The 16,218-nt window shown below is 47.3% G+C and overlaps 1 protein-coding gene across 1 annotated transcript; it reads left to right on the top strand.

The window, feature by feature from the left end:
* Positions 1 to 15,776, top strand: rab40c (RAB40c, member RAS oncogene family). Its single transcript, XM_006637170.3, has 6 exons — positions 1 to 1,982; positions 6,827 to 6,887; positions 8,897 to 8,957; positions 9,600 to 9,677; positions 10,930 to 11,152; positions 12,139 to 15,776. Exons 1-6 carry the CDS (start codon positions 1,829 to 1,831, stop codon positions 12,411 to 12,413), a joined length of 852 nt encoding a protein of 283 aa, XP_006637233.1. The 5' UTR covers positions 1 to 1,828; the 3' UTR covers positions 12,414 to 15,776.
* Positions 15,777 to 16,218: the final 442 nt, after the last annotated feature.

Raw genomic sequence — 16,218 nt, forward strand, 5'->3', positions numbered from 1 at the left:
CTTAGAAGATTGAGCAGATCATCTGAATCTGGATCTTATTGCTGGGTTTTCTTGCGGGGGAACCGGGCTGCTGGCATTCGTCCCCACTCCTTCTCGGAGATTTTGTCAGAAGACGTAGTCCAGGGCGCTGCAATAAACACACTTCAGCCTGGGTTCGTGCTTTGAGAGGTTTGACCGACGGCACAGTGAGCCTATCGGCACAGAGCACGGCCGCCCTTTGCCCAATAGCAATGGGGGGGCGGGGATAGAGGGGGCGGGCCGTGAGCGCTTACGGTAGCTGCTGGCTGGCAGTGTCAGTGACAGCGCGATGGCTGCCCGCGGGTTAGTGAACGAGAGGGAGGCTGGATGAGACAGGATCGCGTTTAAATTAAAAAACCCTGGCCGTCGCTCGGGCCCTTTCAGAGACTGTTGGACGTTATTCTGCGCCGATCCGGAGAGAAGAAGAAGGAGAAGGGTCCCCGAGCGAGGTGGTGCGTCGTCCCTGAGCCCCGCTGCCTCAGGCCTGGACTCAGACCCCGGGGTGGGAGTAGCGCCGATGCCGCGCTTCGAGCGCCTCTAAGCGGCTACGGCAGCTGAGGCGAAGGCTTCTACTTCTCCCGCAGAGAAAGGTGTGCCGTTTCCACGCGAGTTTAAGAAAGCCGGCTCTCGGCGCGACGGAATTGCTCAGCAACTAGAGACAGTGGTTTTATTTTCGGTAGTTTTTTTTTTCCCCCCGGAATAGTGTGTTTTTATGGTGAATGTGCTACGGCGTAAAGCCCAGAGCTGCTGCCCAGCCGTACGCGCAGTATCAGGCAGTGTGCCGCAGACTGCAAGTGTCGTGTGCCTTTTTTTGCGGATGTGCGAGGTATTCTTCACTCCCCCGCCCCGCCGAGTACATTTTTTGAATGAGCTCAAAATGCTGTCGAGAAGCGACACTAACATCTTTTAAAGGGCAGGAAGGAGACGTGTTTTTTTTTTCCTCCCCAACACGAGGGCGTGCTTGCTTGCTCTTTCTGTCCACGGTGCGACATCACCAGAGCCGCTTCCGCGGCCCGATTTCTTCCGTCAAACCAGATATCCCCCCCCCCGTTGTTTCAGGCCGATCTTTCTTGAAACATTTTCCTCGGCGTCTTTTTTTTTTTGAAAGCCCTTCTTTGTTGTGATAGTTTAACCCCGGACGGGAGAACAATGGACCCATAGACGAGGCGCCCTGCGAGAGGCGCATCGCTGCCCAACACAAAGATGCGTGTGTCTCCTCAGGGGAGGGGATTGCTGATGGACTGCGGTCTGCATGTCTTATCCAGGTTTTGTTTTTGTTGTTGTTGTTAAGCGGCAGTAAATGTGCGTTTTAATGCAAGGTCTGCTCGGATCTAACTATTTTTTTAACAGATGTTGAGCTTCGGGGAGCGGTCCCACACAGTTGTTCCGCATTACAGCCAGCTCGCCGGTTGTGCGCTCGGCTGGGAAGGTTGGACTCGCATGAAGACAGATTGTATGGGCTCCGATACCTTCACCCATTCGGCATATCAGTCATACACTAATCCCTTCTGGTGTGCTGGTTTGCAGTGAGTGCCCCCCACCCCCCCGTGTTGTCCACACTGAGTTCATCCCCAGGAGAGGAGCCTGTTGGCTTGTGTCTTCGCACAAGCAGGACAGAAACGGAAGTTTGATCCTTGATTTTTTTTTCAAGTCAAGGCGCGATACCTGCTGGGCTCCCCAGTTTTTGTCATACCTGAGTCTTGCCCTCGCTCTGTGACGAAAAACCCCCCCCCCAGAGAAAGGCAGGGCCGCTGCCTTGAAGACGTCTTCAGGTGTTTAGTGGGGACCCCCGGACTTATCTTCGGCACCCATGAGAGGGAGGATGGGCACCCAGGGGAGCCCCGTAAAGAGTTACGACTATCTCCTCAAGTTCCTTCTGGTGGGAGACAGCGACGTGGGCAAGGGAGAGATCCTGGACAGCCTTCAGGATGGCTCGGCGGAGTCCCCCTACGCGTACAGCAGCGGTGAGTGACGCAGGCCAGCGGTGGGTGCCCGGTGCTCTGCTGGAGGAGTGTGCCGGCTGGGGTGACCGATCCCAGGAGGGGTGTGTGTGGGCGCGGGTGGCAAACGCTCCTGCGAAACTGGGGAGCGGGCCCAGCGTGGGTCTGCGCATTGCGCGCCTCTGGCGTGCGAGGTCCACCTGCGAGTTTCCCCGGGGTGCCTGCGCGATGGGCACCGCGAGGGGCCGGGGCGAAAGTCTGTTTGCGTTGGCACGGCGCTGGTGCGCAAGGGACCTTTGCCGTGAGCTCGTGAGATAACGCTGCAGGGCAGATTGTGGAACATACATCCACGTTTCATAAACATGGGAGCGCCGGTTCGTTTCGGGAAAAGATTTAGCATTAGTGTTCTGACATTATATGGTGTGAGAGGTTCGGTGAGTACTACAAAGGTGTACTGCTCTGCCGTGCGTACACTTTGTCTTTATTACTGCATTGCTGGGCAGTATACCACCTCCTACACATACTACTGACAGTTTTCAGTTTTAACTAAAGAGAGAGGACATGCAGTCCGACAGAAGAGTTTCATTAAGGGCTGTTATCTTAGTTCCTCCAAGATTGCTTGTGTTCTAGAAGTCATTTTGACCAGTTTCTTTTTGCACACCCGCTGCTTTCGTACGCCATGAGCCATGGAGCCATCGCCTGTGCAGAGACACTCTCCCAGACTTCTTGTATGGTGGTTATTTGCTGTAATAGTACCTATCAATTACATAGGGGAGAGCTGACATCCAAAATGCAGGTTCTCACACCAGCATGGTGCATTGTATCTAGTCATGTTCGACACTTGGAAAAAATAGAGGATTCTGATTTCTGTGAGATGCTGGTGTCCCTGTTTGTTGATTGTGGCATTGCAGCTCCGTTTTACACCAGTTGCAAATTAAGTGAACACGTGAGATTTTGAGGCATTGAAAAACTATTAGCCCTATTTTAAGCTACGCACATCCTTTAAATATAATGTTTAAATTTGCCACGTTAGAACATGTTTTTTTTTTTAATTGAAATCTTCTTATTTTAATTTAATATCATTTGGAAAGTTGGGCTCAACATCTTCAGCAGCATTTTGCATTTTGCATAGTTGGATAAGCTTGTGTTTTCCCTAGCTTTGACAGGTAATGGGGCCAGTAAGTTACTGTTTTTGATTGCATGTGGTGAAACTTGCCCAGTCCTGTCTGCCCAAAGCTGAAATGTAAGAGGATGATGGGTTCCAGTGTGATCGGCCCATGCATGAAGACAAGGGGCTCATGTTAAATTTGTGCACGGCTTTCGGTGTATGGAAGTAAAAAAAAACCTGATTTTGGTACTGAAATGAGTTCAAAGTGGGTCTGGCCAGGAAGCAACCACAGCCAGGTCTGGTGAGGGAGGTGTAATTGAAGACTGGGGGGGCGGCTGCCTGGTAGTCCTCTCAGGGCTCAGTTATACCACACTGGGGCTGAGAGGGCGTGGAGAATTAATCAGACAGGCCATTGAGAACAGAAATAGCTCAGCCAGTGCTCCACCACCACAGCCATTGCAGTCAGGAAGTTTGATGTGGGTTATACTGTATGTCAAAAATCTATACCCACTTTGAGTTTCAGGATACTTTTCCTATTAAGGGAGGAATAATTCCAAACTCAGCACTTCCCACATCTCTGTGCCTTCAAGATGTATCCCGCCTTTAAAAAGTAGATCCTCTTGGTTGGCCTTTCCTTTGAATTTGACAGCAGTTTCTTGGAAGTCGGTGTGCAGGGAAAAATGAAGCAGGGTTTCAGAGACTGGAAGTAAGTCTTGTTTGTTCGGACAGGTGTTCTTTTTGGCTCTTTTAAGCTGGGATCCTGTTAAGTGAGCAGTCAAAAGAAAAAGGGACAAGGGGTTTGTTAAAATCAGGGTAATGGGGTTGTTCTGCTTCAGCGGCTGGCAGGGAACTGTAAGGGACTCATCATAACAGACTGCTACAGTAAAGAGGCACCCTGTCAAAGCCAATGCCAAAATCCATGCTGTTGCTTCTCCTTGCTCTTACTCTTGCTGGAGAGAGGGTTATTATATATTGTTTATTTCACCCAGCACTGCAGCTTCAGTGGAGGGACTGCAAGCATGAAGCCTGAAAATCTCTTGAGGAAAACCCCGTGAGGGCCTGCAGCACGTCTCGGATTTGGATACACAAATCGGCACTCTCCTACCTAGCTGACGAGTGGGGAGAACAGATCAAATATTTATATAACTATAAATATTTAAAATGGACTGAGGGGTCTGTTCAGGAGGCTTTGAACTTGAGGACCACGTTGTATGGTTATTAATCAACAGCATTTTTGTATCAATAATGGATAACTGGCGGATTTCAGCAGGATTGGAGACCTTCCCTTGGGTAGCGGGCAGTGTTTGTTTTCGGGTTGCCTCGAGTGAACCCGTGTTCTTTCTGCTCTTTGTGGGAGATTAATCGAGTTCTTTTAGCCTGTAGGTTTCGTGGTTGTGCCATATTTCATTAGAGCTGAGAATTCCTGCAGGTTGTACAGAGCCTGCTGCAGTCCTTGACTGTGCAGCTGACACACAGGGAGCTGTTGCAGGAGGGGTGAGACAGCGAGCTCAAGGCCTCAGAGGTTATACTGGAGTGTAGCCTTCAAGCACAGTGGAAGCCAGATCTGCATTGTGTATATGGAATACCCTGGCGTCTCCTGTACTAACACTAGGACCTTCAGTATTTTAATTCAATACTGTTAACGTTAATTGACTTTTACGTTGTTTTGAACCGTTCCTTCAGTCAGCTTTCACTCAGCAATTGAATCTGCAGATACTGAGATAATCTTCCTGTCCTCGCTTTCTCTGCACAACATCAATGAATCAGTCCGCCAGTGCCTTAAAATGTCATTGCATTGGAAAAGACCAGAAGTGTGTGAAGAAATTCGTTGTCTTGTGCAAATCAGTTGGGATCCTGCTGTTTTGATCATCCTGCTATCTGCTGATTTTAATTTCCAAGAATGAAGAAAGGCAGGTGCAACAGGAGGGCTTCAGTGTGTGCTAGTTCCACATGTAGAGCAAAGCCCTACCCCTTGGCTACAGGACTGCCTGTGTGGACGTCGCTGTCCAGCTCCTTCTCGGTCCGGTCCTGGGCTGGGAGCACTGCCTGACCACTGTGGGGAGTGACCCTGAAGGCCTCCCCCAGCCCTCCTCACTCCCTGCCACCTGCTGCCCCCAGCAAGGGGCCGACGTGGAGATGGATCATGAAGGGATAATGACACTGTGACCTGGACAGTCAGCCCTCCCAGGGGGTGCCAGCTGGCAATTTACAGCGTGAGCTCACAGGATGGAGGGGTGTTAAAGAGATGCTAAAGGAGCAGAGATCTCTATTCGTGTGACTATGCCGTTGGTTCTGATTCTCAAGATTCTGGCTTTCTTCCTTTTACATACTGTCTGAAGGACCGATGGCAGAATGCAGTCCTCACTCTGCTTAGACGTTAACAGTGTCTGTTGCGTCTGGCTAATTAAGGATTCCTAGGCATGTGCTGTCTCTCCATGACAGATGCCTGAGCACACAGTTTAAATCTGTTTTTCTTACCCAAAGGGACATTTAGAAATTCTAGATCTCATTTGATGCGTTTGAAATTTGTTCGAGCACGTTTCATGCAGAAGATTTAGGCAATCCCAACGATTGTCTACATTTTTTGCGTGAAATGTGCTCGAAAATTTTTTCCGGGATTCACGGAACTTTGGTTTTTGCGTAAGTGAAACAAAGAAATAAAACGTACACAAGATCCACATGACATTTAAGGGAAAAAGGCTTGTAATAAGCAAATCTTCACATGTTGTACTGGCACATTCTCTGGTAAAATGTCACCGTGTTTTTTCTAACTACTAAAATACGCAAAAATATCATGTTGCACCACTAGCTGTTTATTTTAGAATTTAACCAGAATGCTTTAAGTGCCTCTTTGGATGGTTATGACATAGATGGCATTTTCACTGTCAAGCCATGTAGCTCTCCATTAAACATTTCGTGTGTTTCAAGGGGAAGTCCTCTGGCTTTTGCAACAGAGGTGCCATTAAAATGCAAAATCTTTCTAAAGACAAGACAGAACAGCTGCAAAGCAAAAGGAGACTGAAAGAACAAAACAGGAAAAATTGCAGAAACTGATTTTTCAGTGTGGTTACTTCCAAGTGTCTAAATAAACAAGGAGAACGAATGTCTAATGTTTTGGGGCTACGGGCATTCCAGTTTATTCATCTGATGGCTGCTGGTTAACTGATCAAGAGCTCAGTTGAGTTCTTGGGTCCTTAGTGAGTTTAATTGTTTTTTTTTTTAAATGGTTTTTCAAAGTTCTCAGGTGTTGCAGCTGCTGTGCTGAACTTTCAACCTTTGTAAGTAGGAGCTGAGGCATTTTGTTTAACTGATGTACCAGCTAAGCAGGGGAGATGAAGCAGAGCAGTTATAGTTTCGCTGGTGAATCTGGACGACAGACTGGCTCACAGGCTTTGAACTAGGTGCCCTCTCCACATGGTTACAGCCGGCTGGATCATTTGGTTTCAGAAATGGCTGTTCATTAAAAACCGTGCTCAATCAAGGCTAACCTGAATGACCAGTGGAAGGGAAACTGTTAAATCTATGTTCTTGAGGAAGTTGTAACTGGGTAATCCAAAATGTGATTAGCTATCTAGCTAGTAGGAGCTCTGGATGTGGGCGCATGACATGAGAGCCTGCTCTGCGATGCACAGGCGGGTTAGATGATGCCCCTTCAGAGAATCATCTGTGTCGACTGCCTGGTGTCGACAGACTGTGACTGGGTGTTGCTGATAGATCCTGCTCTGTCTCAATTTGTCTCTCTTGTCTTATGTCTTTGCAGGGATTGACTACAAGACCACTACGATCCTGCTGGATGGGAGGAGAGTCAAACTGGAGCTGTGGTGAGTGTTTCACGGTAACTTAGTAGTGCATGTAACCTCCTATGCAAAACACGAAAGATTTGTCTTCAGGATTCTCAAGTGTCTGACTGACAATTGTTGCTTTCTTCCTGTAATTACCCCTTTAAAGTGGCCAAAGCACAGCTGTTGTTGAAATTTACGTGAAACTCGAACAATGTAGTCTGCTATCTTATCACATATGTCAGCTCCCTGCAACGTTAAGCAGACATGCTGCTTTCCCATGAAGTGCTCCTGGGTGAAGCTGTGTTCTTACTAACCCGACTATTCAACTAGATTTATTATAGCTGCCAGACGAAAACCATGACATGCATGTCGATGTTATTTTGTCTACAGTTACAGTTCCTGGAATGTTGTAGTTCCAAATAGCACAGTGCAAAAGATAATGAGTTTAACAAGGGAAAGTCTGGCCATATAATTACAGTTTCCAGAAATAAAGTTAATATTACAAATGGGGATGTTTTGAATTTAAAATGCCAATGCCTTGTGCTTTAAAAGCAGATCTACATTAGTAGACTGAATAATGATTAGAGAGTCTCTTACGGTGGTGAGTAATGCATGACTTTTTAGCATGTGAAAGAATAGAATTGAAATTGGAGTAGTGTGCACTGATGACCAGCAGTCATCCAGGGACACATCAGGACAGCAGAGTTTCAACGCAAGTCGACAGCCTGCAAGAGGCACGTCTGTCTACAAATCGATGATTTCGCAGGGACGATGCGTTTAAACTCTGTGCATTTCAGTATTCTGGTCAAGCCTGCTATTTTAATGTGCTGCACGAATATTAAGTTATTTACTTGCTCATAAAGTTCAGCAATTTTGTATAAATAACCCAACTGTTGTTGTTATTGTTAATTTTAAGTATATTCCACGATGGAATATTTCTCTTAATGCTAGACCTTTTCGCTTTAATGTTTGAAAGAACAAGCTTGGAATATCCTGGATTAAGCAGAGGATGGATTAGCCTTTCCTTTCCCCCTTGTTCACTGCTTAAGGAGCGGACATGAGTCATGAATGGTATTAGTAAGAAGCGGGGAAAGCAGCTACAGTGCACAGTTTCCTTCAGCCAGTCTTGAGGATGATATGTTGATCAGATGACCCAGCACAATTAGGAGATGTCTGCCACCCCCACCTGCCTCCCACCGAGACTGACACAGTGTGGTGTGACCTTTCAGGGTCTAGATCTAGGTGCTTTTCCTGTCACTGAGTTACTATATATACTGTATGTGCTGGAGAATCAGCTCCTTTCCCTCTGGCATGTATATTAGTCCCCTGACACCTTTACTTACTCCTATCAGACCTTTTTGGTTTGCTGGCCAGTTGCCACCCCCCCCCCCCAGTAAAGAACACAGCCTGGACCAGTTGTACACTGGGGAATTTCGTGTTTTACGCATAGTGTTGCAATTGGAGCCATTGTGTTGTAAAATCTACATGATTCAGAATGTTTCTCCACGATTTTAACAACATTGATTGCGTCTTCTGGCATATATTTTGAAGACGGCGCTACACATTTTTTCTTTTTTATGCAGGTCAGGCCACTTTAAGTTTTATTGCCCATCATTACGTTGCTGTGAATCAGAGTCAGACCTCAGTTGCAGCCTGGCCTTTCGGTGGAGCACCTGACTCGGTGGATGCAGCTATTCTTGTATTGTTTGCACGCAGGAGAGTTGTAACTGATGAGTGAAATCCTCTTTACATGGCAAAACCAGGCCAGCAGAAGTATTATGTAATAATGTGCTTTTAATCTCTGGAGAGCCTTTGAATGTCTTCTGTTCTGGTCTGAAACGAGTGAGTTTCAACTAACCCTGAAGGAATCACTTTAAATCGCTTTAACTGTTCTTAGCCCCTTTTATATAAACAGACCGTAGCCTATCTCCAACGCCGTGCTTTCATACTGTTTCTGTTTAAGGTACGGTGACTGTGCAGGGGTGAGCCCGAGCTGACTGGTGTAAAAACTGCTCAGGGCCTAACTTGCTTGTGCGTCTGTGTTGCAGGGACACATCAGGACAGGGCCGGTTCTGCACCATCTTCAGGTCCTACTCCCGGGGGGCGCAGGTACGTTCTGTAGGCAGCTGGGCAGAGCGTTCCCGTTTAGGAATTAAGGATTTTCATTGTCTCGCAAAGAACCAGGCTTGAAGCCCAGTATTGTGGAAACTTGAACTGCTGCCACTTCAGTCAAATATTTTTTTTTCCTGTTTTAAATGTGCTTGAGTCAGCTTTTTCAGAGCTCTCCTCAAAGTTTGATTTGTTCTGTGCTAGTCCCCCAGCTCTGAGGCACGTCTTCCTTAATTATTCATTTATTATTGAACAATAGTTCCTCTTTAAAGCCACCTAAAGAAAGAGCATGTCATTTGTGTAGTCCCAAACATGGCACATTGCTGTGAAAACAAACCACAGGCACAGGCCCATCGAGAGAGCATGAAAGGTAGAACTTTAAGCTCGCAGCTAAAAAAATAACCCCTGAAGTGATTAAGGTGGCTTATGTAGAAGCAGGTAAATGATTAATTGTTTTTCAGGAACAGGCTAAAATGTAATTGTGTACTGTACAGGAGCACAGCGAGAGGAATGCTTTTATGCCGACTGCAGTCTGGTGTGATTAGCCATCCCTGGTGCATCAAGTGAAGGCAGTCGAGTTCAGCAGTAGGTGGTTTCAGTGATGTAGCGATTCACCGTGTGCACTGTGCTCCCCTTCCACAGGGCATCCTGCTAGTGTATGACATCACCAACCGCTGGTCCTTCGACGGCATCGACCGCTGGATCCGGGAAATCGACGAGGTAAGAGCCTCTGATTTAGACCAGGGTCTGGCTTTTTCTGAACTTGGTTTGTAATCTGTTCAAACTTGGGATGTGAAAGCACACGTGACATCGATGCCCTGCCCTGATAGAAGGTTCTTCTCGACAGATCCGTCTCGCAGAGGCGGACTGTATTCTTCCTCAGTTCCTTTATTGTCCCAGATGGGAGCTTTGCTCTGCAGGAAGGGTACATAGACATAACACCATACATAATACATTGAACGCAACACGAACCCATTAACATACATCCATAAGATGAGAAAAAACAAGTCAGCAGCTTTCATAATGTATTAATTATAACGAATTAATAATAGATGTTTGCTGCAGGCTTCCTTGCTTCCACTCACTATCCGCAAATCCCCCGTCCTGACCTGCACAGGGCTGACTGTTCTGCTTCAGTGCTTCAGTATTTCGCACAGCTGAGAACCAGACTTCATAACTTTACCTGGAATCTCCCTGTGGTTCAATTTTGCGTCTTACATTGGCTTTAAAGTGGAGCGCATCGCTCTTTTTTTATTTTACTCTTGCTAAGAAGCCCAGAGGGCTGAAGTCCTGGGCTTGGTTTATCCTCGCTCCAGTCCGTTTCCTCCGTTTCCTGCCTGCCTGGAGCCCTGCTCTGTGGACGGAGCCTTTCCGGTTCCCCTTGAGGATGTCCTGTGGAGGCAGGGGGCGTGTGCGTGTTATCTCGGACCTCAGCCTGACACGACCCACACTTCTCCTTCCTGCTCCACCTCGGCGGCTCTCGGCATTCCAGCGGGGCGCGGGACAGGAGAATCTGGGGGCCTGCTGTCGGAGCCAGCTCTGCTCGGCCCTTCCTCCTGACCCACGTTCCTGCTGCCCACAATGCCCCGGCGCTGCTGGCTGCACTTTAATATAGGAGAGCGCTCTTGAGCTTCTCAAACATCTGCAAGCAATAGAGCAAATTGGGGCTGTGGTTAAAAGATCCGATGTATTCAGCTGATCTTTGATGCGTGACTGATTGGTTAGTCCTTGCGTAGCACAGGAGGGCTGCCATGTGAAGGAGGTGAAAGCTGCAGCATTCTGGGTAATGTTTGGCGTGAGCTGGTGGAAGAGTAAACCAGTGATGGAGGAAAACATCCACATGTCCTAACATCCATATGTTAACCCTGGAGCAGTGATTTAATGTTGTCCAGGTTAGGATTGTTTTACTGGGTGTGGAGTAGTGTCCGTCTTGACCTCGCTTATCGAACCCCTGCGCTCCCCCGCTGTGCAGCACGCTCCTGGGGTGCCCCGGATCCTGGTGGGGAACCGGCTGCACCTGGCGTTCAAGAGGCAGGTGCCCACGGAGCAGGCGCGCGCCTACGCCGAGAAGAACGGCATGACCTTCTTTGAGGTCAGCCCGCTCTGCAACTTCAACGTCATCGAGTCCTTCACCGAGCTGTCCCGCATCGTCCTCATGAGGCACGGCATGGAGAAGTTCTGGAGGCCCAACAGAGGTAGGAGCGCGGCCGTACGCCTGCGCAGAACCGAGAGAGCGGTCACCCCCGCTGGTGCCGGAGCTCAGTCTCCGGGTGCTGGGTAAACAGCGATCGTCTCAGTCAGCAAAACTCCCCGTCGTCTTCCAGTAACCACATTCTGCTGCATCCAAACCAGAAACATTTAATTAGAGACGGCAAGCCTTTGGATATTCCTTCTTTAAACCACCAAATTAAATTTTCCCATGAATGTTTCTAATGCGCTGCCTTTTAGCTGGTCGGCCTTTCCGAGTCCATTAGGCAGCAGTAGTAATATTCCTTTGGCAGTATCTGAGTGGTGTTATTGTATTTCCCAGAATGGTTGAGGTTATTTTTTATTACTGAAGTTTCCAGCTAAGCATAATTACAAAATTTAAGAGCAGAAGCTAACTTGTAAGCGTTTGAAATATTCATGAACATTAGACCTGGTTCTTCACAGTCCAAATTAAAAAAGTTTTTATGTGATCTAAAAACACGTCATCTTTATACAGCCATTGTTATCTGGTTTCATGTAAGTGCTAAACTGAACTTTTCCAGATTCTGTCTGCGCTGTTACACTGTTTAACATATCATCAAGTCCTTTGTGTTGGTACTGTATACTGATTTTTCTCTGTGGAGGCAGGGTCCATTTGCTTCATGGTGAGATTTATTTAGTACACAGTAGATGTCTCGGCAGTAGCCACAAATGTAGTTTAACAAGAGCTGAAACTGAAATAAATTAATATAACTTTCTGCGTCCTAAGATGCTAACGTCATTTAGATTTAGTAGGGGAAACGAGGCCTGGAGTGCATGAATCTTACGACATATTAAAGCGATCCAGGTCTGCCCTCTAGCGGGGCTACGTGGAATTACAGCTGCGCTGCGATGCTGAAGTACTCTGTTATTCCGTAACAGAGGAGGATTTTAAAAGCGAGCAGCTTAGAGCCGCGCTTTGTTGACAGGAGGTGTGTTTGTCTCCACTCTGCAGTGTTCAGCCTGCAGGACCTGTGCTGTCGAGCCATCGTATCTTGCACTCCGGTGCACCTGATTGACAAGCTGCCCCTGCCTGTTGCCATCAAGAGCCACCTGAAGTCCTTCTCCATGGCCAACGGGATGAACGCGGTCATGATGCACGGCCGCTCATACTCGCTGGCCAACGCTGCGGGCGGCAGCAAGGGGAACAGCCTGAAGCGCTCCAAATCCATCCGGCCCCCCCAGAGCCCCCCGCAGAACTGTGCCAGGAACAACTGCAAGATCTCTTAGCACGGGGGCCGAGGCCAGCGAGCTCGGGACCACCGGCAAGCCACAGGCTCTCACCCCCCGCCCCGCCTTGGACACGCCCCGAACAGAGCCCCTCCCCCCCCCCCCGAAGCTGTCCTGCTGCTGAAATCCTGCAAGGACGGACTCAGCGGAGAAGACGGGCTGGGTCTCTCCTGCTGCTGGTGCAGCCATCACCCGGCACCATCTCTGCTGCTGTCCGTCTTGTTCAGCCTTTCGCCTACTGCTTGCGGAGAGTTCCTCACTCTTTCTTCACACATGGGACATGGAGTGAAGTGTCTGTTTGTTTTTTTAACACACACACACACACATATATGTATTATTTAACAGAAAAAAATTGAAGACCCAGAGAAAGAGACCTTTTTTTGTAATGTAAAGTTTTGCACTGAAATTTGTATGCTGTTTTTGCAGTGTTCGAAAGGGACACAGTGTAGTTCTGGGGGGTGGCAGCACCAGGAAACTCGAATATCTGCCCTTCTGTCGCCCGTTGGAGTGTGGCAGTCTTGCCAGCCCCTAAAAAAAAGCCGAGAGGTCTGATAATATGATAGGAAGTACGGATTTCCATTTTCTCCCCCATTTTCTTTCCGTTTTTTTAAGACCTAACTCCACAGACTGTGAAACGCCATATGGGTGCTGCTGCAAAAAAAGGTGAAATTCTGTTGCTAGCATGTTCCCTGCTTGCCTTGTGATCCTTTCTTTCTTGCCAGGTGCTCTCTGCACAGTCTCTGCTGTGTTCTATCTTTTGGTTCAGTAACAAGTGCACCAAAGATGTGTCTTTCCAGGGTAGAGATGTGACAGCGTGCGTGAAGCCAATGAAATTGGGAGTTGTGAGTTTTTTCTACCTTACACTAAATGGTAGGTGCATTGAACCACCATTTAGTCTAATTTAATCTGATCTTTTTTTAAAGAAGTTTCCGTTTTTTCAGACTTTTATTTATTTTTTAAAGCCTGATCTGTAATTGTATTTAACCAGACTTAAAAATGATACGCAGGATGTTTGTGTCCAAAAGTCTGTCATTTGAACCGGCCCCATGTACATTCAGTCCCTACCGAACCCGAGTCCAGAGTCCTTCAGCAGACCGGCTTTGCTAGCTCGTCTCCTCCGTGTTGTGGTGCTTGCCCTGATTGTAGATGAAAGATGGCTTTCACACAGAAAAACAAAACTCAGTTTTTGCCTTTTGGATAAATGCTGGCTGACTCATCACTACATTTCTTGGCGTCTAGGTGACTTCTTAATCCATGTATCAGTTTGATAATGTACAAAAAAAAAACATTTGCTATAATTTCTATGGCTGCAGCACTTCTGTGAGGAAGCGCGTTTTGGTGGTCGGGGGAGATTTTTTCTCGCAAGACCCACCCCTCTTCGGGTTCTGTCCGCTTTCCATGTACGCTGCAGTTGCAGGGAGGCCTTTTAATCCTCCCGTGGGGCACCAAAGACCTCCTCATTTCAAAGTTCCGCATTTTGCAGAGAAGCGCCTCAGCAGTTCAGTAGGATTTGTTCAACATGCCTTAGCAATCCTCTGTTTTTCTTCCTTTTGACAATCTGAGGGCTGAATCGGTCTCGGCTGCTGAGGCCAAAGACTAACTCAAACCTTTAGTGTGGAGTTCTGCACCAGTGGCCCTGTAAGCTGGTTCTCTTTCCGCTGGGGAGATCTGCAACTCCTGCTCGCCTCGGGTTCATTTCTAAAGCTCCTCTGCTTTTTTTTTTTGCACCGCCACCACCCGCATGTGCCCAAAGACCGCTGCTTAGCACACCTGAGGAAGAGCCCATAATCTCTTCCGCTCCCTCAGCAGTTACTTGTGTTGCATGAAAGACCTGAACCAGCCTTGAACCGCTGTGCGCTGAAATGTGACTTTTATTGGATCCCCAGCCACACATTCTAAGCTTTGTGTTCCAATGACGTTGTGTGTATTTTTTTTTCTTTAAAAATAATCGTTAACATTGCAGATGAAGGTTGGGGTACATTATTTTTAATAAATGCAAGGCCCTTTTTCTGGGGGGGGACAAAACAAGCTAATGGTGTGCCTGGGGGGGTAGAAAAGCCAAAATGGAAAACCTGGCCAAGGATGTAGAGAGGGTAGGAATCCGTCTGGTCTGTAGAAAAAGCACAACTTGGTAAGAAGTTAAATTCATTGGAATTTGTTTTATAAGCATTTGCAGTGTTTTGATAACACTTGTTTCACTTGCAGTGCTGAAATCGTTTCTGACAGTGCGTTGTCTCGGTTCTTTCCAGCAGTACCTTCTTTCTCCGGGAGCCCTGTTTGCACAGAGAGTGCAGTCGGGCCCCTCCCCCCGCCTTCAGGGACCGGCCACGGCCTCCTTGAGCCCAGCCCAGCCCAGCACATGAAGCCCACCCTTGAGTAGGCTGAGAGTTGGGTTGCTCTTGAAGGCTCGGCTAGTGACAAGATGACAGTGCATCCTATCGACACGGTGGTGTGCAGGGGCTCTATTAGTTGCATGAAAGAATTAGAACTGTAAGTGCACAGCGGTCTGTGCAGACTCGAGATGCCCTGCACCCTGGAAAATAGGATAGGATTGTGCAGCTCTGAACGACATCTTTGCATCTTGACTGACTAGTCTCCTGAGCACACGAAACCTGTCCTTGTCATTGCCTTGCATTGCTTCCATTTAGAAAACGAGTTCTTATGTGGAATAGTGGTGCTCGACAGTCTGCGTACACTGAAGTGTAAAGAGAGTGCAGAGCAGTCGGGAAGGAGTGGCCCTCTTTATATTCAAAGGCTTTGCCTGTTGCAGTGTTTAGACGGGAGTAGTTGCTAATCCAGTTTTTTTTCTTCTTCCTCGAGTCGTAAAATACCTTCAAGGAGAACGAGGCGATGCAGCCCACCCGTTGCAGAACTTAAACTGTTCAGTTTATACGGAGAGAAAATTGACCATGACCGTGTTCGTTTGCAATTTTCACTTCATTCCCTTTCTGCGGCACATCCCTGTTTGCTTGTTATTATATTGAAATGTTTTTATCTCTTTGAGTTGTGGATTTCTATGTTAAAGGGAATATTTTGTAGGGGGTCACTTATGCAGTGTGTAGACATAATCAAGCAGTATGTACACATTCCTTCTGGGAGGGAAGCTGTAGCTAATATTGGAGTACAGCTGGTCCAGGTTCGTCTTTACTTCCCTTCCTTGGGTGGATAAAGGGAAACAGTTATTGTTATTATTAAAAGTGAAACACTATTTTTCCTTTGGTTTAAGCTGCTGGGTTAACTTTGAGAAATGCTTTTTTGCGAGTATTCTCAATATAAACAAACCCTTTTTTTTAAATTATTGATTGTACAGTTATTACAGTATAAAAAGTGAGACCTTTTTTCACAATAAAATCGTTAACAGTACAGTCCTTTGGTTCTTTGCTTGTGTTGTCTGAAGAGTGTCGTTCTTGCCAGCCTGGGGCGAAAGCAGTTTGAAGCCTTTGTCCTTCCTGTACAGAGGCTCACCGGTGTTTCTACTTCAGTTCCAGCGCAGCGTGAGTCTAAAAGACAAATGAGGAGTAATTATCGCATCCTGTAAAGACGAAAGTAGTGTAATCTAAAACAATGAACACTGAGGCTTATTCAGTTTCTTGCAATACTATACCAATTCATACTAAGGTCATACATTTGTGATACACAAATGGCTGTCAAGCAAAAATAAGTTTGGACCTCACTGTCCCTATTATTTTGGAAGGCACGGAGTAGATGTTTTAGTACACTTGCATCCTAGCCTCTTAAAGTCTGCGTTCTCGGGACTGTGCCATGGGATTTGATCGTCCTGTCCACTTGGGTGGTTTCTCTCGCT

This window comes from Lepisosteus oculatus, chromosome 19 (genome assembly GCF_040954835.1).
Source record: "Lepisosteus oculatus isolate fLepOcu1 chromosome 19, fLepOcu1.hap2, whole genome shotgun sequence".
Classification (NCBI taxonomy): Eukaryota; Metazoa; Chordata; class Actinopteri; order Semionotiformes; family Lepisosteidae; genus Lepisosteus; species Lepisosteus oculatus.